The sequence below is a fragment of the Callospermophilus lateralis genome, chromosome X (assembly GCF_048772815.1).
Source record: "Callospermophilus lateralis isolate mCalLat2 chromosome X, mCalLat2.hap1, whole genome shotgun sequence".
Classification (NCBI taxonomy): domain Eukaryota; kingdom Metazoa; phylum Chordata; class Mammalia; order Rodentia; family Sciuridae; genus Callospermophilus; species Callospermophilus lateralis.
The window spans coordinates 34573227-34599558 of NC_135325.1; the positions used below are offsets into that span (position 1 = coordinate 34573227).

At 38.7% G+C, this 26332-nt stretch overlaps 1 protein-coding gene across 1 annotated transcript in view; it reads right to left on the reverse strand.

The window, feature by feature from the left end:
* Positions 1-2087: 2087 nt before the first annotated feature.
* The window catches only part of Clcn5 (chloride voltage-gated channel 5), a 44318-nt gene continuing 20073 nt past the window's right edge, over positions 2088-26332 (reverse strand). Inside the window, exons 2-12 of the mRNA XM_077106623.1 lie at positions 24881-25032; positions 22039-22138; positions 17765-17952; positions 13782-13904; positions 12637-12843; positions 9513-9593; positions 8548-9090; positions 6198-6384; positions 4944-5342; positions 4573-4789; positions 2088-2663 (exon numbers count right to left, since the gene is read on the reverse strand). Coding sequence (XP_076962738.1) covers positions 2573-2663; positions 4573-4789; positions 4944-5342; positions 6198-6384; positions 8548-9090; positions 9513-9593; positions 12637-12843; positions 13782-13904; positions 17765-17952; positions 22039-22138; positions 24881-25032 — 2288 coding nt within the window. The 3' untranslated portion in view covers positions 2088-2572. The remainder of the gene's footprint in view (positions 2664-4572; positions 4790-4943; positions 5343-6197; positions 6385-8547; positions 9091-9512; positions 9594-12636; positions 12844-13781; positions 13905-17764; positions 17953-22038; positions 22139-24880; positions 25033-26332) is intronic.

Consider the following 26332-nt stretch of genomic DNA (forward strand, 5'->3'; position numbering starts at 1 on the left):
AAACTTTGAGCCAAACCCTAGGATTGGACATATACTGGACACCATGCATTATAGCTACTTCTAGAGTATGAGCTACAAGGATTCCTGAGAAACTGAGGTTAATGAATGAGATTTATCAGGAATGAGGTATCAAAGGGACATTGTCATTCTCTGGAGGGCCAATCGGTGCTTAGCATCTAAAGTATACCTTGGCACAGTGTTATCTGATTTCTTGAATTTATTCTCTGAATTAGCACCTTAACACTGGCTCATCTATCTAAAATGAAGAACAGAGCGTAGAAGAAACAAAGGCAAACAAGACACCCTCCATGTCACTGCTCCATGTTAAAATACGACCAAACCTCCCCTTGCCACCAAACACCAGAAATAGTCATGTTTCCCATTTTGCAAACTTTAGTGGGCAACGACAGCTAATGAGACACATATTCAACCAGAAATATACACATAAGAACTTTGTTCTCTACACAATATACAGGGTGGTCAGGCAAAGAGTCATCTCACAGGAAAGAATCAGTGGCATGGAAGGGACCAAAGGACATAAAGCTATCGAGCCATGACTATGATAACAATGTACCCTGGAGCATGTTTTTTTTTTCTTTTTCATTAAAATGCTAGAGTGATATACTTAAAAGGATAAACTCTGGTGGTTGCCTTTATATTTTTAAAGATAAAAATCAGAACAAGCCTTGGCTACATAGCTCTGAGCAATAAAAGAATTTCAGATCTTGGAAAGATAAGAAGTAGGGGTAAAAAGTCCTAGACTCAGGAATCAACAACTTTTAAAATGAGGTACACTGAGGTGATTGGGGATTGGGTCTAGGGGAATGTGCTGAGTGATTGCTGATTCTGGGCTAGAAGGATGGGAGGAAGTGCAGTCTCACTGCCATGGGCATCTGGTGCAGAAACAGAAACATGGCGGCAGCAACTGGGCCACATGGCAAAGAAAAGGGCTGTGTATCGCCTCTAGTCCATGTGTCATATGATTGCTGAGCCTTGGTTTACCATTTACCTAGCCCTAGAAGTTATTATTTGTTATTAGGAATGATTGACCAGCCATAGTGCTCGACCCCAAAGGGAGGATTCAGTTCTGAAGAGTAAGAAGGGGAACAGAATGGAAAGGGGGTAATTGCACATGGGTAAAACTATATAGAAAGAAATAGTGGTTGGAATGATGGCGGTGGCTCTTTAATTCCACCAGGTGTCCCTATAGTGTAAATTGTTTAAAACTGTTCTAAGTGTGGTAGGAAATTGAGACAGGCACCTTTTCAATTGGATACAAGCACCTTTGGTGTCACCAGGTCTTGTCCACACCCCTGGGTCTTAGGATGGATTTGCCTTTTGGAATTTTAAGGACCCCCAAGGGAGTCACAGTTGCCCATTCTGTTCCAAAGCTTTGAATATATTTGAAAGTATCCCAACCCTAATCCATGCTCATGGGGACAGCTGGCCTGTTATGAGTACTTCACACTGGGAGGAGCATGAGTGTCAATTATTTCAATCCTGGTGGTCTTTACAAAGGAATGCATGAGGATGTTGACGCAGCTCTGAATCTTCCCTGGTTTACCAGTATGCAGTCCAGACTTAGTTCCCTTTACTGTTCTTACATATTCCAGAAGCCTAAAGCACCATCATTCGTGGAGGTGGCATCTGGTAAGAGTTTCAATTAGGACCTCACAAAAATGTGAAATTCCTAGTCTTTGACTTTGCTTAGAACTTTACTCATCATTCATTTCAAGGAAGCTGGAAGAAATCATTCGTTGCTACAAATTCATGGCAAAGTCCTTGTCTACTAGCTAACAGATACCATCTGGAAAATTACCATTTTTTTTTTTTTTTTGCAGACAAGGAGAAAGCTCTATAACTTATCTTTGTGCACTTCAAAAGAGTACCAGGAACAAGCAAGCTATAAAAGTCAACCTCTCTCAATTCATTTAGAGGAGATTAACTAAAGCAGCATTATCTTATAATCAGAAATTAAAATTAACATACATAAACATAGAACAAACTAATAATGCTAAATATTGTAACAGGAACAAGAATAACATTTGAACTGAATCTTCACAGTCTAGAGAATACCATTACTATTTTCCTTCTGGCTTTCCTTTCGGTGGTTTGAAAAGCAAAGCCCCTTAGTTTACACTTCATCTTCCACCAATGACAGTTAGATCCACCAAAAGTAACTTTTTCATGAGTTTCCTGCAGGCTATAGGTCAGGACGGTTGGAATTTTTCTTGCATAGTTTTCAGTGATTGCATATTGGCTAACGATTACTTTTAAATTAAAAAAATATTTTTAAAAAAACAAATATAATTAAACCATAGCAATCTTGTTTACTCTTTCATGAAATCTTCCTAATGCAGTATCACAGAAGCCTAACTGTATTTTCTCCTAAAGAGAAGATTAATTTCCAGAGATTATGTAGTGCAACTGGTTAACTTGTAGGAAAGAGACAACACGCTAATATGACTTCACCATCCAAATATGGGAAATGTGTTTTGGGTACCCAGTTAATAAAATATATCCATGGTCTGCAATGTCCTTCCTGTTTTATATCCAGAACAACCCCGTGATTCTAGTTGAAGAGAATGGAATCAGGATCTTGGTTCGCCATCTGTGCTATATGCTTTAACACATCCTTTTTGGTAATGATTCCAAGCAAACGCCTAAAAGACAAACACAATTCGACAAAACAAAAATAAATCTACAGTTAAAACAACATTCCCAAAAGATACACTTGTCCTCCCCAGTCCTTTTCAACTTTGCCTTTAAACACTATCTGCACTTACAGAATGTTGAGACAACAGGAGTTGGATACGTGTTCCAGGCAAACAGGACAACACACAAGTCCCTAAATATATGTGAGAACTTCTACATTTGGGTCTCAGGTCCTGCAATTTCCTCTGCTCTATATATTCTCTAAATATATGAATCTTTCTTACTTACTGCAACCCAGTCCAAATGTTCCTCTTCCAGAAACTTTCCTGATCCTATAAACCAGTAATAACTGTTCTGCTCCCAGCAACAGCATGTTTTGTGCAGGCCTCTTCTATAGTAGCTGCCCTCTTTGCTACTTTCCTATAACCACTTGTGTATCCTGCATTCCCCCGTAACACTGCAGACTCCTTGAGGACAGAGAAGGGTATTATTTATTTTTGTATCTCCACAGAATCCATAATACCTTCTTACATGAAGTAGGGATTCAGTAACTGTTGAATGAACCAGTTAAGGAGAGCCCCCTTACTGATTTAGATTCTGCTAGACATCAGATTTGGCACTTGAAAATTTTAGAGGAGGGAGCAGCCAGGCATGATGATGCACACATGTAACCCCTCAGCTACTCAGGAGGCTGATGCAAAAGGATCACAAGATTGAGGTCAGCCTCAGAAATTTAGTGAGACCCTATTTCAAAAGTCAAAATAAAAAAGGCTGAGGATACAGTTCAGTGATAGAACACTTGCATGTACAAGGCCATGAATTTGATCCCCAACACCACACACACACAAAAAAAAAAAAAAAAAAAAATTAAAGGAGGGGGAAATTCTTATGTAGTGGCTGGATGAATGCAGCAGAAAATGTTCAGAAAAAACTCCACCCTTCTCCTCTCCCACCTCTCTTTTCCAGTAAAAACTGCAGGACTTCCTTTACTGGACAAGAAATATCCTGGGAAGGAAAGAGCCATGGACTTTGGAGTCAGAAGGTTTGTGTTTCAAGCTACCTCTATTGTTTATTAACTGGGGACCCTCTTATAAATCATTAGACCTCACTGAAACTTGGTTTTCTTGTCCTCAAATAATAAGAACAAAGGATTGTAAGGGCCAAATACAATAGACTCCTTTAAATTGTGGTTTCAGTTACCCATGGTCAACCATGGTCCGAAAACAACGCAGTATCATATTTATTGTCAGTATCTCTTACTATGCCCGATTTATAATTTGAACTTTATCATAGGTATAGGAAAAATATAGTCTTTTTTCAGGGGCAGGGTACTGGCAATTAAACTCAGAGGAACCCTACCACTGAGCTACATCTCAGACCTTTTTTTGTTTTTATTTTTTTATTTTGAGACAATCTCTTGCTCAGTTGGTGAGGCTAGTCTCAAATTTGTGGACTCCTCCCTTAGTCTCCCCAGTTGCTAAGGTTACAGGCATGCACCATGGGACCTGGTAAGAAAAAAAAAGAGTTTTATATAGGGTTCAGTACTATTTGCAGATTCAGGCATCTGATGGTGGTCATGGAAGGTATCCCTGAGGATAAGGGGAACTCTTGTTCTATACATATCCTACCTGATACCATTACAATTTCAGTGCTGCCTGAACATGAGAATACAGCTATTTCCTTTGTAGGCGAGGAACTCAGTTATTGATAATATGCATCTAACAACTTCCAAATACATTCTCTTCCCCAAATTCCTTTTCTGCTAATTATGATGATCAAAGTAACATATCTACCTTTATCTCAGAGCTTCAAAATGTAATACTAATATTCATTTACGCTGGATTCTTCTTTTTCTTTTTCTGTCTCCATATTCTCTTTCTTCCCACAAGCAATTTGTCTTCGCCCAAGAGTTCTTACCCATTGTGTGTAACCAGGCACTGTCGCAATCCCAGCTTGCGGAAGATATCCACTACGATCTCCATGGGTGTCAGGTCAGTCACAGTGAAGGGGCTGAGATCCAGGATGTTCCGAAGCTTCAGGGTAGGTGGAGTGTATGGTGGCATTGGAGGAGAATGCTCAGTGAAATAAATGATGGAAGTGCTCACAACTCCATCCTGTTTCTTCCGAGCATTTTCTATTTGAACAGAAAAAGGGGAAAGTTGAAAACAGGAGCACTAGTTCAATCATTCTGGCCCCTAACCAGTCTCCTATTCCCTGTCCTCCCCTATTTTGTGCTGATTTATTGAGTTACATAGTAGATTCTATGATCTCCTCTCTAAAATACTTACCAATCGAAATAATGAGATCTCTTCGGAGGACAAAGCCTACAAGTCTTTGAGACTCCCGGGACACCACCACTGGGAAGCCACTGTAAGTGGTTTCACTGATTATGGTTTCTACATCTTCCACAGTCATACTGTCCTGAGTCAGGACAGTCAACAAAGGATCATTTCTCCGGGGTTTCATCACATCCATTGCCAGGGTCTTATGAGCAAACTCTTCTTTGGCTTCAAGAAAGGGGTATCCGTTGAGACGGATATGGGCATCATAAATGCCCTCCCGTCCAAGTGCATCTGCCACCCACTTGCTTGTCATGGCTGCAGCCATCAGAGGCACAATATATTCCAAGCCACCAGTCAGTTCAAACATTATGACAACAAGAGAAACAGTCATGCGAGTCACACCCCCTGCAAAGAAATAGACACAGGCTATCGAAGGGACACAATGCACAGGATTCATTCCAATTACTGGCCTGTCACAGGCTCCACACAGGAAAAGCTACTTACCAGAACTAATGCTAGAATGGAGTCCTACCTATAACTACACAGACCCTGAGACTCTAGTAATATTATAATCAATCTGACTCAGATTTTTCAAAATAACATCCACAGAAATATAAGATACCTTTTTGTATATTTTTTTTTCATTTGGTGCTTCCTTTCCCTAATTATAAAAGTAATACATGCCATTGTAGAAAATTCAGAAAATATGGAACAAAGTCATTATTCACAAGCTCACTGCCTATTAATAAGCAGAGTAAATTTTTAGAGGACATTTTCAAGTTTTCTATACACAAAAACATAGATAAGCTCTCATTATGTATAAATATCCACCATGCTTTTCCCCTTCTTTATGTGGGGAATATTTCACATATTATTACAAATTTATTTAACACCATAAAGATTTGAACATGTTAACATCATATTTAAGGGCTGTGTAATATAGTGACATATGGATAAACCATAATTTATTTTATCAATTCTTTACTGTGTAAAGTCAGGTTGACTGGAAATGTTTCATCTCATAAATAATACTGTGATGCGTATTCTTGTGTAGCCCTCTTTGTCTAAATTTCTGATCATTTTCCCAGTGGGAGAGAGTAGAATTAGCTCTCATAAAGCTCTTGAAAAATAGCAAACACATTAGGAAATGGATGATCGTTTATAAAATTCTGCAGTCTGTGCTTAATATCACTCTTCTTTTGTATATAAGCTGGATAGCTGGGTAGCAACTTCTTTGAAATCATTGTGAACCCTACTCACCTAAGCAGGCAGCAGCCCCAACCATCGCATAAAGACCAGGGGTGATGCAATCAGCTCCCTGACTACACCAACTATTAAAGATTGTCCAGTCATGGTGGTAATAAGCCAGTTGTTCCATTCCTACTCCTAAAAGCCGACCTGCTATAGCACCAACAGCCATGCTAGGGATAAAGAGGCCAGAAGGGATCTGCAAAGAGAAAGCAAGAGATGGTTAGTGACAAATGATGCGACTGCTTGGCATACAGTAAGGACTGGAGGACTGAACCTCTGCGAAGCAAACAGGCCATTGACAATTTAACTATGCACTATGCTAGCAAGTGGCTGTAAAGATTTGTGTTACACTACAAGGACTAGAGGTTCTCTGGGATGTGCAGGCAAGGATGACTGCAAAGAAGCTTACCCTGATTCGGGGTCCATCAGGCAAGAGCCTGAACTCTCCAGACCAACACAGAACTGGAGGCAGAAATTAGGCCTTTCCCAAAGAAAAAGGAAAATAGATGGAGTTTCTTATATATGCAGACATTTTCCCCAGTTTGAATACTTATCATTTACAATTTCTGACTACAGTGGTCTATGCTGAATGCTGTACATGTAAGATTTTGTAGATTCTTCATAACAACCCCAGGAGGTGGGCATTATTATTCCCAAATGACCAAGAACCTAAGGATCAGAAAGGTCAAGAAACTCATCCAAGGTCAGGATTTAGTAAATACTGGTGCTTGGATCTAAACGGGATGCTCACAACCATGCTCATACATTGAATCCTAACCCACTGTGCACACAAAAAGGATGGTATATGAGGTTTCATTGTTTTGCAACAGCATAAAGAAATATTAAACAAACATTTTAAATAAGCAAATGGCTATGGTTGCATGCTTAAGCAAAAAAGGATACTTCATCTATCTTCCTGCTTTTTCTAGGATGCTGTAATAAATTACAAATATTCTGTTCTAATAGGGAGATTATGTCAAGGATAATAAAAACAGCAGATTGTTTTAAAATAGTCTGCATTTGATTTTGGAATGCATTTGAATCTGGTGTTCTGAGGGCCTACAAATTCCCTCTAATTTTCACCCCATTGTTTCATTGTTTTATTTAACTGAAGAGACACTGCAAAACTTTTCAGGGCCTCCATCCTATTTCTGTGTTGAGGGGCATAGATGGTTAGATGATGTCTAAGAAAGTAGTGTTGCTGAAACTATGTTGCTGTCCCTTATTTTCTGGTTTGAATCTCTGTTTCCCCAGAGAATAGAGGGAAATACTCTGGTAGTAGGGTGCTAAAGAGAAGAAACAAGTAAAAACCTAGTAAGGAGGAGGAAATATCTTAACAAAATTTCCTTTCTGGTTTCTTCTGAAATATAGAAATGATTACAGGTATTGAAAATAAAACATGCCAGCCTGAGTTTTCTTTTTTTAAAAAAAATAAATTAACACATAATAATTATGCATATTATTGGGTACAGTGTGATATTTTAAAACATGTATACAATGTATAATGATTAGATCAGGGTAATTATTATATCCATCAGTTTGAACATTTATCACTTCTTTGTGTTGAGAACATTCAAATCCTCTCTTCTGTTTTGAAATATGCAACAAATTATCGTCAACTGTTGTCACCCTAGTGAGCTATACAACACTAGAATGTATCCCTGCTATCTAATTTTATTGTGCACCAGTTAGCCAACTCTTCTCAATCTCTTCCTCCCTATTCCCCTTCCCAGAATCTGACAACCACTATCCTACTTTCTCCTGCTAAGGCCTCCACTTTTTTCAGTTCAGGGAAAACATGTCGATGTCTGCTTTTAATAGTTTCAGAATTATATTAACTTGCGAAATGGATCCCAGTTGTTGAGTAGTAGCCTTGATTCCAAGTGTAAAAAGCAACAAAAGTAGTTATATATATTGGGCTGAAACATGAAATTGCTCTTTGAAACAGCCAAAATGGTTGAGTACCATCAACTTAATGGGGTTCATAGAATATACTTTATGAATAACCTCTAAAGCCACCCTGTAAGAATTAATACCATACAGGACAAATATTGTTTTTTGGTTCTCAAGGCACCTCACCATCCTTTTTGAGGGGAAAATTGCTTCCCACAGAGAAGGAAAAGACATGTCTTCCCACAATCTCATCACTAAAATTTGCATTTGGTCTCAAAATAAGCTTGGACAACTTGAGAGATAGAGGTAAAGTTATCTAGGAAGTTATGGGAACAAGTGGGGGTAAAATAGTTTTGGGGGTAGGGTAATTACCACATGAACTACTGTAACTGTAAAATACCTTGGCTTTGCCCTTAAAAACCCACAGCTACACACACAGCCACTAAGTGCCAAAAGAATTCCTCACCTTCATGCCAAAGGTGAATATAGTAATGACAATTTTCAGGATGAGTGTCAAAGCCAGCTGCCACATGGCACTGTAGACTCCCACACCAGCCGGTCTGTCAGGCAGTTCACCGCCCTTGCTTGTGTTAAAGCGGTTCTCATAATCACACAGCTTGGAGGAGTCCAGAAGGCCACAGTCATTGAACAGCTCAGAAATGAGTTCACTTGTACTCATTCGGGTATATTCATTGGGGAAAGCCAGGATGGCAGTGATGGCTGTCACGATGAGTACCTCTATGACGGGATACTTGCCCAACTGAGTGGTCTTACGCTTCCGACACCAGGCAATGTTTGTGCGGATAAACAGAGCTCCCCACAGACCACCAAATATACCCAGCAGAATGAATGGTACAAGCTCAAAGAGATGCCACGGGGTGTGAAACTCCACATAAAACAGAACTAGGCGGCTGTTCCCAAACGGATTGATGGAGCGTAGAGTAAAAGCTGCCACCAGGGCAGCAAAGAATGAACGCCACAAAGTTTTGAGGGGAAAATAGTAGCTGACCTATAAGAAAGGAGGTGAGAAAGCAAACTCAGTCAATACACAGAGAAATGATTTCAGGGGAAAAGTTGGTGCTGCTGGCATTACAGTGGAGGATGACAACTGCCCAGGGATTTCTGGTCACATAGTAAATCACTGAGTTGGGCCATGCACTCAAGGACTGCAACATTTTTAGATATTGGCCAAAATCCTGACACACAAGCATGCACATGTCAGGTGCAGTGGCACACGCCTGTAAACCCAGGGATTTGGGAGGTTGAGGCAAGAAGACCTCAAGTTCAAAGCAAGCGTCAGCAACTTTAGCTTAAAAAAATTAATATTTTGTCTCAAAATAAAAATAAACAAATAAAAATGGGCCTGGGGATGTGGATCAATGGTTAAGCACCCCTGGGTTCAATGCTCAGTACCAAAAAAAAAATCATTACCTCTTCCAGACTGAATAACACTCCTCCGATAGGTGCCCCAAAAGCTACAGATACACCAGCAGCAGCAGCAGCTGACAAGACCTACAATCCAAAACTCAAAATTAGCAATAAAATAATGCTGCTTTTCCATGTTCAATCATATTTTTAAAGGAATGTTGTTATCACACATTTTCTTTTAAAAAAAATCCTGTACATGCTCCATATCCTCAAAAATGTAGTTCAACTTCTATTTACTTTGAGAGCAACCACTATTTCTGGATGTTGAACACACATACGTGGTTCCCATACTTATGCAGGACAAAGGGCCTTCCATTTGTGATTAATTTGGATATGGGCTGTGTTCTAAGTTATGCCCTCCATCTGCAATACACCCAATTCAGTAACTGATGTATTCATTCCCCACCTAAAATGAAGTACTTACAGTGATGTTTACATAGCACTTTGCAAAGGAACGTTTTTCAAATGAGATGTTAAAGAAGGCTCTAATGATACAAAACTGAAATTACAATTGGCTCACAGCTCTTCTGAAGCTGCATTATTTATACAACAGACATTTAGCTTTCCATACTGTGTGCCCTACTCTATGCCCATTAACCTTTAGAAACAGAAATAGGAAGGCAGCTCGATTTTTAAAGGAAGAGAAAATGCTAAATATGTTTAGGCACAGCAAGGAAAGGGGCTAAGGAGGAGAAGAAGAAGCTGTTAGAGGGAAAGAGAACGAGTGATATTTAGAGAGTGTCACCTCTGTGTGTAGGCGTGTGTGAGCATGTAAAATGTACAAGACAAACACTGATGATGGCAAACAAAGCATAGTTCCGTAGAAAGACAGAGTCCTTCCCTTGGATTCTAGTTGCTGTGGAGAAAGAGCTAATTGGGGGAGAAAGGGAATTCATAGCTAAAATGGCTTTTCATTTCAGACAGCCAACATGCAACTTGAGACAGAGGATTTCACTGTGTTTAGGATGAATTAGGGTGGAGAAGAAGGATTGAGTTGGCTGCTGCTTTAATTATCTACTACAAGGTAGAATCAATCTATGCCCATCCTTCTCAAATCGGTTTTAATCTCAGCCATCTATCCACTTGGACAAGGCCACTGGCCACAAAAGGGTACCACCGATGGTAAGAACAATAGGAAAAGATAACTGGATAGTCTAAATGAGCAGTAGGAAGTAAATTTGAGATCCAAGTATCCACGAATCTACTCAGAGAAATATATGGCATCGTACAGAGAAACAGGCAAATCAAATTTCCATTTCATAATATAGGGGAATATTTGAGCAAAAATGACAATTTTCTGGATGGAAAGTAACCAGCAATCTATAGTTTCAAACTCATCTCCACCAATGGAAAACCAGCAACAATCCACACTTTATTCTTGCCTGTTAAAATGTTTTTTTTTCCTTCAACTCTGTTGCTTCCTTTGTATATTATCTCTGTTTAACAACCTCCCCGTTTTAACATGGCCTTTGTGTCCCTCTACCACATAACACATACATAAAAGTCTACTACATAAGCCCATGTCACTTCTGCTATTTTTCCTCTCCTTTCTATGTGTATCAGGAACTTTCTCCCTTGAACTATCAAAATTTATTCCGTATTTGAAACCTCAGTGCCTTTCAGTTTCCTTCTAGGTCTTGCGGTTAACCTTTTTTTGTTTTGTTTTTGAAAACCTATTTGTTTTCTTTTGTTTTCAGAATAAACCACTAGATTCCAGATTTGTGAAGCATCTTTCTTAATGAATTCACCTTGATCTTTGATCCATTACATGTGCTTGCTTTGTAATTCAAGGAAAATAAGCTAGAACCATTATTTCCTTAGGTCCTTAATTATAGCAGGACGAAAAAGGAACCAATGGCTTGGAACATTTTAAAAATGTTCCTCTTCAAAAGAGCATACATTAAGAACTGAATAAATTTGAGAACAACTACAGCGATGCTAATTTAGCCCAGTGGGGGTGGGTGTTTAGCAGAGCTGAGGCAGGAGGCAGAGTGAGGTCTAATCCAGAGAGAAACCAAGTCAAGCGTGCCCTTAGGTAGAAATAAAGATAAAAATGTTGACACCTGAAATGCACACTGCATTTATATTTACTCTTGCATAGGAAATAAACAAGTTCTGCCAGGTGCAGTGGTGCATAGAGGCTGAGGAAGGAGGATCTCAAGTTTGAGGCCAGCCTCAGCAACTCAGTAAGACCCTCAACTTAGCATGAAGCTATTTCAAAATAAAAAATAAAAATGTCTGAGGATGAGAGGACACCTGAGTTCAATCCACAATACCAAGGAGGGAAAAAGGAATAGAAATCTTCTTCAGACAGGTGCAACAACACATGCCTATAATCCCAGCAGCTTGGGAGGCTGAGGCAGAAGGATCGTGAGTTCAGAGCCAGCCTCAGCAATGGCAAGATACTTAGCAACTTGGTGAGATTCTCTCTCTAAATAAAATACAAAATAGGGCTGGGGATGTGCCTCAGTGGTTGAGTGCCCCTGAGTTCAATCCCCAGTACCCCGCCCAAAATCTTCTTTAAAAATCTGTTAAAAAATTTGTAACTCCTTTTGTAAAGAAGCAACATATGCTTGCATAGGATTATATATAATAAAAAGTTAAAGTCATTACTTCTCTTTCCCTACCAGCTCACTGGCCAACTCACCAAAAGTAGACATTTTTAACAACTTGGGGTAAACCCATTTTCCAGACATAGTAAGTTCATAGATATAAACATTTTTGAAATGTTACTTGAATTACAATATGCATATCAGTCATGAACTGACTTTTAAAATTTAATATTATTCTATCACTAGAATATCATATGTAGGACTACCTCATTATTTTTAAGGGTTGCATAATATTCTATTGTACAGGCAGGATATTGTTTATTGGATTAGTCCCTTCTTGATGGACACTTTGGTTGCTTTGGATTTTCACTATTTTGATAAACAGTGTACTGACTATCCCCCAAAACCTGTGTGAACACACATGATAGGATGCTTGTAGGATAAATTCCTAGAAGTGAACTTTCTGAGTCAAAGGGTGTTTGCATTCACTATGGAAGAATTCCCAGATTTGCATTCATAAGACTATCACTTAAGTGCTCATGTAAAAAGTTACTATTAAGGCCATTTTTCATTACCTCTCTGCGTTTGGCTTCATTCTTCCTGTATTTGTTGAAGCAGTGGCAAAGGATGTTCCCACAGCAGCAAGCCACGTGCACTAGGGGGCCCTCTTTGCCCAGGCTCAAGCCAGAGGACACTGCCAGCACCAAGGTGATGGTTTTGATAACCAGGGTCCACTTACCCAAATAGCCCCTAATAATGAAACCACTCAAGATAGTTTTTATCTGCAGGACAAACAGAGAGATTGAACATAGACTAAGGAAGTAAAACAAGGTTAAGAAGCAAAAATCTGGGCCTCATCATAGAAACCATACCTTTTGAACAAGGGAGGTATAAATGCTTGATTTAAAGTGAACCCAGTTTGGGAGGGAGCTCAGGAGTTCAAGAAAGGTGGAACTATTCTTCAAGCTTTCATGTCCCCCCTCCCCCTTTTTTTTTGGTGGTGGTGGCGAGAATGGGAGCCATGTGACATCTGGACAAGTGCATACTATATATGAGAATAGATAGCTGGAGAAATTTGGGAAGGCAGATGGTGAGGAATAGATGTTTCCCTTAGTTTACAAAATGGTGGCCTAAGGGGCATGTTCTGAGAGAGCAAGGTCAATGTTCAGAACCAACCTGAAAGATTAGATATAATCTTGATCTCCTGCCAAAGAAATGACTACTACTTGGTCAAGAAACAGACAGGGGCAAGGTCATTCTGGTGACGTAAAATTTCAGTGGTTTTAGTCACCATAAAGCAACCTATATCAAAAGTAGTTAGAAATAGGAATTCCCTTTAGCCTAAACTATATTATGGGAAAGGTAGGGAAAAATTATAGTGAAATGGTTTTATTTTTTTTGCTCTACCAGAGTTGATAATTCCACTGTTTTTTGTGGTCAGAATCTTGGGGCTTACCCTGGGAACTTCTTGGGTAAGGACTGGGGGAGGTGTTTAGGAGCCTGGTTTAACAGGAACCCTCAAGAGACTCAGAATCAACCCCTTTTAATTTCCAGGTCACCTAGGCTAGGAGAAGGCTTCAGGGATAACTTAAAGAAGCCTCAGGATATAACTCTGTTTAATATTTACCAAATTATGGAACAGGCTGGAACACATTAACAAAAGCTTTTAACCAAAAAGATTAATATTGTTACCATTCATAAACCATTTTAACATACTCACCTCAGGAATTCCAGAACCACAGGCGTAAGGTGCAAACACCTTGACAAGAGATACAGCAAGGAAGGCAAATAGGAGAGCCCAGAGGACATACATGAAATAATTGACTATATAGGCAAAGGCCCCCTAGAACAGGGAAAAAAAGAGAGAGAAGTTCATTTTAGCTGAGATTACCTCAGTGAGGCATGGGGCTTTTCTGAGTCATGGTTTCACAGGAAAGAGTTCATAAGGAAAAAGGTCTACATTAATTTGCTCAAATATTTCTTTCCAGGTTGTTCAACAAAATAACAACTGATACCGTCAGGCCACTTGGTATTGAAAATTAAGATGCTTTGTAACACCTAAAGGATATTCACAATGGATTTTAGGAATGGACAGGAAGAAGATCAAACTCAAAACCCTGAACCAAAATTCACTGTTTATGTGAGTGCTTTGATAGGTTTTATAGTCTAATATATATGATCCTGTATCAATTTTACCAAGCATTTTATCAGTTCATTTAATGAAATGGCCAAACCCTGGATACACATTTGAAGTGAAGTCCAGCTCTAAAATTTCATTACATTCACCTTTGGCTACCTATCTTGGTGTCAAAATCTCACCGGATATTACAGTGACTAAAATTCTTGGGTAGTTTTCCTTCTATCCTCCATCCCATTTTTCCCTTCCTTTTTTCTTGTGGTACTGGGGACCAAACCCAGGACTGCTCCACTACTGAGCTACTTTCCCAGCCCTTTTCTATTTCTTTTGTGACAGGGTATTGCTAAGTTGCTGAGGCTGTCCTTGACCTTGTGATCCTCCTGCCTTTGCCTCCTGAGTCTCTGGGATTATAGGCATGCACCAGTGTGCCTGGTGATTTTTCTTGTTTATTGCATATGTTTAAAGTATACAATATAATGTTTTTCATTTTGTTTTGTTGTTTAGGTGATGGGGATTAAACCCAGGGCCTTGTACATGCTAAGTACATGCTCTACCACTGAGCTACACTCATGGCCCTGATGTTTTCATATACATCTACATAATGAAATGATTATTACAATCAAACAGACATACATAATCATCACCTTCCATTGTAGCCTTTCTTCATATGTGTGGTAATAGCATGTAAAATCTCTTAGCAAAATTTCAGTAATTATTATTATTATTATTATTATTATTATTATTATTATTGCATTGGGGGATTCAACCCAGGGGTGCCCTATCACCAACCTACATTCAAACCTTTTTTTTTTAAATTTTTGAGACAAGATCTTGCTAAATTGCTGAGGCTGGCTTTGAACTTGCAATACTCCTGCCTCAGCCTCTTGAGTAGCTAGGATAACAGGCTTGTGCCACTGAGCCCAGCAACAATATTAACTATAATCCTTACATGTTATATTAGATCTCTAGATTTAGTCATCCCACCTAACTACAAATTCATACCTTTGGCTTACTTCCCATCTCCTTCTACTCTTTGTCCCTAGTAACCATCATTTTAACAACCTAGTTTATTTAAGATCCCATATATAATGATGACATCTTTAGAGATGCAGCAACAAGTATGTGAGTAGAAAGTTTGATGACATATATTTCAAAGAATAAAATGACAATATTTCTTATGTACTCAGCATTGAACTCAGGGCCATGTATGTTAGTCAAGTGTTCTACCACTGAGCTATATCCCCAGCATCTTTAACTATTTTTAAAATGGAGAGAATATACCTTTGAAACTATTCCCTTTGATAATGAAGTATGCTACAAAAGAAATCTAGTCTGGACCACAAATAAGGATTCATTAAAATTAATGGACTGGTAAATAAAAGTAATTTTGGACACTAGGAGGTTATGCTTGTTGGTAGAAATATTAGGAGTTGAAATTCATTCAAATTACATGGAATACAAAACTCAGTGGACTTTTTGACTTTTCAAAATCAAAACATTATTTATATAATTCACTGACCTAGACAAAGAGTGCTCAGGTTTTTTTTTTTTCTATGCTATAAGCTTGATACAGGTTTTCCATGATTTTAGCTCCTCAAAGGCACAGACAATTGGTATCTCCTTGCCTTTCAAATGTAGCCTGGGAGCAAGGAGACTCCAGAGGTACAAAACAAAGAGGGAAAGGGAGTGAAGGGTAAAGTAACAAACAGGCCAGAGGCACAGATGATGCCAAATTCTTGGCAGAAGGTTTCCTAAAACCTAGAAGACTCTTTCCCCAGGCTAGGATTTCATTCATAAAAAGGAAAGCCAGAGATAGTTGTTGCTCAAGCAAATCTCAAGCTCCAGATCTGGTTTGACAGTAACTACTGGAACACACACACACACACACACACACACACACACACACACACACAGACCTATATGGGGACAGACAGTATGAGGGAGCCTTGTGGTCATAGAACTGTCCTACATTTTCACTGTGCTGGTGGTTACACAAAACTACACATGGGATAAAATCACAAAGAACTATCTCAAATCAGTCAGTGTAAAACTGGTAAAATTAGCTCTGTGGTTTGTACCTAAGTCAATTTCTTATACTATTTGTCATCATTATGCAAGGTGTTATTCAGGGAGGCTGAGTGAAGCATATAGAGGATCTCCTTGTACAACTGTTTTAACACTTCCTAGAAATTTGTAATTACTTTTTTCAAAAGTGTCTCATCAAAAGCAAGGGAAACATATGCATCCACCCATCTTCACTCACCCTGAATTCCAGGACCTCTCAAACTATTCTACCCAGGTCCTTCTAATCTAAGCCAGTGCATAGGGTAAAGGGAGGTGGTACCTGGAAACAGAGCTAAAACAGAGATCTTGAAGTTTCTATAATCACCCTCTGTGCTGAAGAAAGAGAGTATTCCTTCTATCTAACTGGATTTTGGTACCCATTATCCAACCTCTCTCTCCCCAAATCCCCCTCACTTCCCAGCCTCCAGTGCCCACTATTTTGCTCTCTACTTCTTTAACTCTCTATTTATATGTGATCTGTTTTCAAAAATAAAATTTCAGAGTATAAGCATATGTCCTAGTCTTGCTTTCCCCACTTTACCAACAGAGTGGAGGAGTAGGGAGCTAAAATGGTACTCAATGTAGTTGGTGAAAGAGTGGAATTGGGAGTTGAGAATTTGTTTTATGTGCTTTCATTTTCAGTGGGAGAGAGCTAACATAACAAAGTGGTAAGAGAAAGGAAATGAACCAAAAAACAAAATCACTTGTGCACCAAAAAACACATGCTAGGGGACAATAAAAATGTTGATTTGATTGCAAGATGTGACTATAAGCAATTTTATTCCTAGGTTTCTGTTATTTAAAAAAACATTTTTATTTGTAGATGGACATAGTACCTTTATTTTATTTATTTATTTTTATGTAGTGCTGAGGATCAAACCCAGTGCCTAACATGTGCTAGGCAAGCACTTTACCACTGAGCTACAAATCCCAGCCCAGGTTTCTGTTATTTTGACATGGAATATATCATATGTTTTAGTATTCTAATGTGACACTTGGGAACCAATCACTTTTGGTGTTCATATGATAAACAGATTTTAAATGAAATTTTTTGTGTGGTGCTTGGGATCAAACCCAGGACCTTGAACATGCTAGGCAAATGCTCTGCCACTGAACCACTCCCCTAGCCCGAAACACATTTTTAACCCATTCCCTCCTTCATTAGAAATCATAGCTTACCTGTTGGGTGCTTCTAACATTCCCATTGAAATTATTAGGGAAAGACATATTCAGTTACATTGTATACTAACAACTCAGAAGACTTGCTGGGCTTATTTTAAACAAACCAACATTTTAAAGATAAGCAACAACTGATTGCCCATGTCAGAAGAGATGGAAATAGGATTGTGCATAAACCACAGAACAAGGCAGCTGGCATGTGTTCCCCTTTTTATAAAAAGAAATACAGGGGGAGATTCCACAATAGACACAAGTACAATATCAGAAATGAAATAAATGTAAGAATAAAATCTAGTGATTCCGAAATCATCACTGTATGTTACCTCATCTGTGTTGATGATAAGTTGGGACCAACTATTCCACTCTGGACATTTGTCTCTGTCTTCAAAGGTGACATGTTCAGAGTTCCAGCAACAGTGTTCATGGTTAAACCAGAACCCTCCTGTGCATATGCCTTCTTTTAAGTCTGTCATCCAATGAGCAGAGATGTCTATCAGACCAGCTAAGGAACCTGGTTTGTGAGGGAGAGAAGACCAAAGTTAAATTCCATTTCTGATACTCTGTTCTTAAGTAATCAAAGTTTTGTCAGCAAAAACAAGAGAAAAGGAATCAAAATAACTGACGAGCACATACATTGGCTTGGTTTTCACTCATTATCTCCCCATGAAACACTGGTGTCTATATACAAGAGGGACTCGGAGAGAAGAAGAACAGTTGGTTGGGAGTAAGGGGCTATTGGATTTGTCTTTAAGTTGAATCTACCTGGCCAAGACACTGCTTTGATTTAGACAGTAATGTTTATTCAAGATTATTTCATTCTCAATATATATGTACATGTATGCTTACACACACACACACACACACACACACACACACACAGTTGAGAAAACATGACTTACCCATATTGATAAATATTCTAATGGTGGTTATTGGAGATGGGGAGGAGAGCTGGTAAAGTTTATAGAAAGAAAGGCTGATCCTACGTAGCAGGATTTTATTCCACAGACAAGGGAACTAGAGCAATGGCAGGAAGGCATTTTAGGCTAAGGGAACTGCATTTATAAAAGCACAAACTATGATGTGCATGGAAAATTAGATACATTGAAGCCTTCTGAACCTCGGACATGAACATTCTGAATTTTTCTTAGTGAGGAGGAATAAATGCTATTATACATGGAACATTCTTCCAAAAGAAAAATAAGAAAATGAAGAGTGAACTGGGGACATATGTATTATAGCTAGTCCACTGATAGGGTTAAGATAGTTATAGTGCTTTAGATTCTGGCCTTCTCTTCATTTCTGTCTTCCAGATGAAGAAACTCTGGCATAGAGAAATTAAATGACCTAAAGTCATGCTTTAGGGAAATAGTAAAGACATCATAAAATTCACAGCCCCTGAATTCCCAGACTGTTCTTGCACTCAAGACACACTGCTTCTATTGTTACTCTCCAGTGCTTAAAAACAAAATACCCTTGTGTATGAGGGAAAGAAAAATAGTCACTGACCACCTAGTGACAAGAAATACATTAAAAAGTGGAGGATATGACGCCTACATTCCACCAGGCAAGAGGCCATGTCATGTGTGTGTTTTGGTAGGTGCTAAAAGTGTTAGCACAGGCTATTTACATCCTTGAATACCCTAGTCAAATCTAGCACGTTGTTTGACACCTACTTTTGGCCACCCCACCCTCCAGCCTTCACTTCTTTCTAACTCATATTGAGTCATAGTGAGTCTGCCTGGACTTAGAAAATTAACAAGATGTTATATAGTTTGACTTTTTCTCTGGTTATTTCATGTGTGCGTGTCTTATTTTACCCAACGCTATTACCCACCATCTTATCCTTCCTTTTATTTCTACCTCCCCTCCTCCTTCTCTCAATCAGCCCTTTCTTTGCTGGTTACAAATTTTATTAGGTTTCCCCTGCACCAAAGAATAAAATGCTATCCCTTCTCCTTGTTATCATTTTAAGATTTTGCCCCTCCTTTTTTCCCCAATGACTACCTAAACCTCTACACTAGCTTCTGTGCCTTGAAATATGGCTCTTTTTATATATCTGAGATGATTTTTCAAGGTCATTGATGTGCTCCTAACTTCTAGGCTGTATATCCTTTTCCCGTCACCTTCCTTCTCTTTAGCTCTCTGCAATATTTTGCATCACAGACCACCCAATTCCAAACTCACCATGCTCTCTCACCCTGTATGAGTCAGAAAGAGCAGAGTTAACATCCTAGACCATGGGTTTGCAAACTACTTCCCAAGGGCCAGTCCTTTATTTGTAAATAAAAACGTCCTGGTGGCAGCCAAGCTCATTTGTTCACCTGTGATCTATGGCTGCTTTCATGTCACATCAGCAGAGTGGAATAGGTGCTAAAATATTTATTAGCTGGCCCCTTTATAGAAAAAGTTTTCCGACCCCTATCCTAGATAAAAAATCTAGCTATGGATATAAGCCATTTTTTTAAATTTAAAGTAGCCATTTTCTACTTTGTGGCTCATGAATCATTATCCCTTGGTAACAGCAGCATTATTAACAACTGGGCACTGTGTTAAGTGCCATATCCTATTTAATCCTCACAGAAACTCTTAATGTAGGTACTGTTATTATCTCCATTTGACAGGTCAGTAAACTAAAGCTTCTAGGGGTTAACAAGAAACTTATCCAAAACCACCAAAAATATAGTGGGACTGAAATTCAATCTCTAGCTACCTGAAACTAGATCCTGGACTGTTACCTACCCTCTAATACCATCTCTTCTAGCTTTTCCACCTGATTTCTTCTATTTTTTTTTTCTTTTTTCCGTACCAGGGATTGAACTTAGGGTCATTTAACCACAAAGCCATATCCCCAGTCTTTTTTTTTTTTTTAAATTTTGAGACAGGTCCCTCTAAGTTGCTTAGGGACTTGCTAAGTTGCTGAGGCTGGCTTTGAACTTGTGATCCTCCTGCCTCAGTCTCCTGAACGTCTGCGATTACAGACATGTGCCACCTTGCCTGGACACACATAATTTCTATTTCAGTCTAAGATTCTAGATACACCTAGGCCCCATCTTTTATTTTCAATTTATTTTCTGGTATTTGGGATTGAGCCTACCGTTCTCTACTTCTGAGTCACATCCCCATCACTTTTTTTTTATTCTGAGACAGGATCTTGCTAAGTTTCCTAGAGCCTTGGTAAATTGCTGAGGCTGGCCTTGGATTGTGATCCTCCTGCCTCATCCTCCCAAGTGCCTGGGATTACAGGTATGTGTCATTGTACCTGGCATCATTTAATGCTATAAGTACATACCTTTTGGCATCTCTGCCTGGCATCCTTGGCTCTCTGCTTCCCCCATAATAGAAGCCTATTTGAGAACTTGCTTTAAAGCTATATTTGCATAGCATATATACTAGTTTTACTTAGACTGTATACAGTTTAAGAATCCCTAATCTGGAAAGCTCCACAATCCAGAACTTTCTGAGCTCCAATATATCAGCAAAAATGGAAAATTCCACATCTGACCTCTGAAGATGGACCATAATCAAAATTCATATGGTCTAAAAATACTGTATAAAAATTACCTTCCAGCTATGTGTGCAAGGTATATATAAAACATAAATGGAGACTTGGAATGTAGTTCCTTATTAGAGTGCAAGAGTAGCAAGTACAAGGAAGGCTATGTGTTCCATTCCCAGCACAACAAAACATAAAATAAAATAAATAAATTTCAAGTTTAGATTTGGGTCTCTTCCTCCAAATATCTTATTATGTATATGAAAATATTCCAAAACCAAAAAAATCTGAAATACTTCTGTCTGCAAGTATTTTGGATAAGGGATACTTAGCCTATATTATTTTGAGTGGTAAAGGAAGCTGATGGAGCTAATAGAAAAAGATGGTATAAATAAATAAAACAAAGAAAGAGGTGGTACCATCTCACTGCTCAGCTACCATGAAAGAATGCAATGAGAAATTCCTTGAGAGAATGGACTACGTCACATGCCTTTATATACCACCAAATGAAAGAGTAGACAAAAGTTCAAGAAACAGCTGTCTCAGGGAATTCTTATATGCATCTGCTCTCCTAAATTCCATTCAGAATACTTTTTAAAAAACTGTTTTTAAATAAAAATTGGTATATATGTGTCAAACAAAACAAAACAAAACAAAACGTCTGATGATCTCTAACAGAAGGGCTCTCCCTCAAGAGAAGTACTAAAATGCAGGGTGAACATCACCTTAAAGTGAAAATGGGCCAGGCCCGGTGGTGCACACCTGTAATGTCAGCTGCTCGGGAGGCTGAGGCAGGAGGATCATGAATTCAAAGCTAGCCTCAGCAATTTAGCGAGGCACTAAGCAACTCAGTGAGACCCTGTCTCAAAATACACAATAGGGCTGGTTGAGTGCCCCTGAGTTCAATCCCTGGTACCCACCCCCCAAAAATGAAAATGGTATGTTATAACAGACAAAAGATGTTTAAATGCAGTTCTTCATTTGTTTAAGGTAGGAGATTCATTTCAGGTAGAAAAACAGCATACAGGCCAGTTCATAACTTGGGGGAGGGGCACAACACAATTTTCAGAGATTTGTTTTGAAAACTACCATAGTTGACCATACCTGATAAAAGTCCAATAAGGAGCATCAACAACCAGCCGGAAAATGCATCGCTCACACTGTGAATTAAGGCCCAAGTTGACTCTTTGCTTTTATTGGTGATCTAAGAGAAAATGAAAAAAAAAAACTACTGGTATATGCTATACATACTCTTCCTTCACCTCAAAATTGCTAAGGAAATACAATGATAATCACCTGGGAATAGAGACCCATGGAAAATTACTTCTCATACAATCTTTATCTGAACGGATTTCACCAAGAACTTTGAGGTTTCCTGTACTCTGCCTTCATCTGTAGTACTGTGTTGCTCACAAGTACCTTATCTAAGGCTTCCCTATTTAGTCAGTAATTTCTTAGAATGTCAATCTTTTACTTATTGTAGGGATCTCTTTCTGTCTTGGACATCAGCTATCCCAAGGACAGTCACTTGAAACCAGAAAATAGTTTGTCTCGAAAATATAAACAAACAGAGACTTATGTGAATGATGAAAGTACAATCTATGGTTTATTTCATAGAGCCATGTTTCAGTTTAGGCAAGTTCTAACATCCAATCCCATGAACCCCTAATTTTATATTAATCACAGATACTTAGTGATACCAGAGATGTGTTTCTTTCATTTTTTTAGAAACCTGAAGGCACAAGCTAAGGCTATCAGAAGATAAGGAAAGTTTTACCTTTTATTCCCAGCCTGGTCAATTTAACCTTTCAGTGTCCATATTTTCAAAACCACATTCTGCCAGTTTTGTCATGGGTACTTGTCCCTTTTCTGTACCATTATTTATTAGACCGGAAGTAGTTGATTTAGCTGTCCTACCTTCACCTACAACATCACAATAAGCTGAAAATTTCAAAAGGAATTTAAAAATGCATTTTGATCTATGACACTGTTTCCAATATCAGTGCTGAAAATAGATGAGGTTACATTTTTTTCCCTGTGGCATTATTTCCTTTCTGATAACGAATCATTAATGCTAGGGGGAAAAAAAGTTCCCATAGACCATGTGATAAATGCACTTCAGTTTTGGATTCCTAATTGTTATCATTTATCTCAGATGCAACCATTAATAGGAGAAATATGCTCTTGTCATATCACAGGTGACTCTCACAATTTGAATAATGTGAATATGTAACTGATGACAAACTGAACTCTGAAAGCAGAAATTCTAAAGCCAGCAAGATTCTCAGTTCTAAAGTCTGCCTGATTAATTGATATGATAAAAAGATTATGGAGTATACTCCAGAAATCTTAGGAAAAACACATAATGCCTTATATGATCACCCTTTTGAGTTGTGATAACTCAGTAGAATTACCACAATTCCACGGATTAAGAAGGAATTTCTCAAAGCCTGTATCCAGGACAACCTGACTCCCAGGGGTTCAGGTGGTCCTGAGAAAATCAATCAAGAGCTGGGAAAGGGCTTAAGAATGAAAGGCAAAGGCTGGGGGGTGTGGCTCAGTAGTGGAGCACTTGCGTAGCATTTACCAGGCCCTGGGTTCCATCCCCAGCATTGAAAGAAAGAAAGACAGAAAGATTTCCACCTGACCGCTCAAGAGATTTGCTTGGCTCTGAAAGGAGGAAATTGTTCAGCTGACCCCATTCTCTCCTGAATTCACAATCACATTTTTAATTTGAGTCAAAGTAGAAATAGTAAAGGAAAAAATACTACTACTGGGCTGGGGTGGTGGTTCAATAGTAGAGAACTTGCCTAGCATGTGTGAAGCATTGGGTCTAACCCTTAGTACCACATAAAAATAAACAAATGTGTCCCTCTACAACTAAAAAAAAAAAAAAACATTAAAAATGCTACTACTACTGTGGCCTAAAGAAATGACTTGCCAGGGGATCACCTACTGACAATTGTTGGGCTAAGGTTGGACACTTACTATTTTTTTAAGTTTTTTACTTGTAGATGGACACAATCCCTTTACTTATTATTTGTTTATTTATTTTTTAATTTATTTTTATGTGGTGCTGAGGATCGAATCCAGGGTCTCAAAACTGTGAGGCAAGTGCTCTACCACTGAGCTATAGCCCCAGCCCTGACACCTACTATTTTTAATGAGCTCTCCATTGTGGCCCTTATGCAAACTAGAAATTTGGATTCCCTAAGTTAAATGATACACAGCAACAAATTAAAGGCAAATGACCTTGGCAGATTGCTCTGAGAGTTTTCCACAATACTTTGAAAAGAGAAAAGTGTGGAAATCCTCTTGCCAAATTCAAAAGAACCTCTGCCATAACCCTAATTACCATCTATTACCTATTGCATTAAATTAATGTCCTTAATATGAACTAATTGGTCTTGTGGTATGAGTTGAATACATGAATTTATTTGAGTTTTATGGTTGTACAAGAGCTATAATCATAAGGAATTCATCCCCTATGATTCAGTAAACACCAGGGCTATGAGAATTTTTTTCTTTTATTCCTTTAAAAGGAGCCCACTAACTTATTTTAGTTTTAAAATTCTTGCTTCAAGGAAAAACCCGCAAAAGGGAGATGAGAAGGGGGAGGAAGATCTTTGACTTTAATTTTGCCACCCTCTTTAAAGATTGTTTTCACCTCTTCAAAGACACTTATACCCATTCCAGGGCTGTAAGGACCATTTTTAATCCCTTATTTTAGGAAGACAAATCATCAATAAATACAATTTTGTAAAGCATCTAAGATAAAAATAATATTCAAGATGTCTTTCAAAATAAGTTAAAGATTAAACCCTACATTGATAATAGATATCAAATTCAGTCACATCCAGGACTGAAGAAAGGAAAAAAAATAAAAAGTATTTTCTAACACTTCCCCCAGTATTTCCTAACACTCACGTACCATCCTTTGTCTTACCTCTCGGTGTCTATCCCGGTCTCGAGACTTCTCTCTCACCCAATCAATTGTGTTGAAATCATCATAGGTACCTACACCTGGTATTGGCTCCTCCAAGAAGTCCATGATCCTATTTGAAGAACCTATTCCTCCACCATTGTATGACTTGTTCCCTATATTGAATGGGAAACAGACATTTTACTTCATTTTTAACACCTCTTTTCTCAGCTCCAACAGGTGAGCCTTTAAACTATCAGATGACTACAGTAAGAGTGTGCAATATCCTTACCTGGTAGGTACGTCCATCACATTCAGACGTTTTGTGATCTAGGCCCATTTGATGAGTAACTAAAGGCAGTGTGAATGGAAAGGGACAGATGAGAGCAAAAGTACAAAGAGAGTAATGACAGGAGTTGATCTGCAATGAGAAAGGATTTACAGAAAAAACAGGAAGGAGTTTGGAGCAGTGTAGTTACTTCAGTTTATGGAAGACAGACAAAAGGGTCAAAGGTCTTTGCAGACATATCACATCAAGAACTATTTTACAATTATAAGGCAGTAATTCAATCCTATGAGATGGCTTTTGCCTAACCAGGGACTCCAAAGAAAGCATGTAAGCCTCTTCAAGAGTTAAGCTACCTGGAATGTAAAAATTTCCCTTCAATAGGCAGAAGACTTTGATTCCTAATATAATGGGCTCATAGAAACTCTAACATGTCAGAAAGTCGAAGATTTCCAAGTAGAGATTTAGAGAACAGTGCATGGCTCAGTGATAAGATGTCCTTCTCTGATCTTTCAATTAGAAAAATAACACCCATTTGTCCATCTCTCATGGTCCTTTACTTGCTTCCCTTTCAGCATTTCCATCACAATTACTTATGTGTATTTTTTATCTTCCTTTCTAGATTAAAAGCTGGTAGTCCCGTATCTGATTCATCATTGCCTTCTCCACAGTGCCTGGCACATTCCTGATACTCAATAAATATCAGCTGAAACAAGATGCATGTATTTGATGGATGGCAGGGACAAGGGAGAAGTATGGAAACAGTTGTACTCACACATGGTTAGTACTGCTTAACGTACTTGTTCAAAATATTTTGGCAGAATCATCTGATGAAACAATATTTAGCTATTAAACACAAAATGTGAAACAGTATTGAGAAATTTATGCAAATTGCACACAGGAAGGAAAAATGCAGAGTAATGCCATCATTTAATGCACCGAGCCAAAGCTCATATTTGCAACAGGGACAACCTTGGCAGGACAAGGTTTCATCCAAACTGTTTGGTAATGACTTCTTCTGCAGAGAAGGCCCGAGTGGGCCGCCACTGACTCCCTTCCCCCTACTGGCATGCCCACTTTCACTAGAAACTCCTACCAGACAACTTCAGCACGCTCATGGGGTAAGTTTGAATGAATACGCCAAGCTGTATGTGTTTTACCAACTGTAATTCTGCTGAATGTCTAATTCA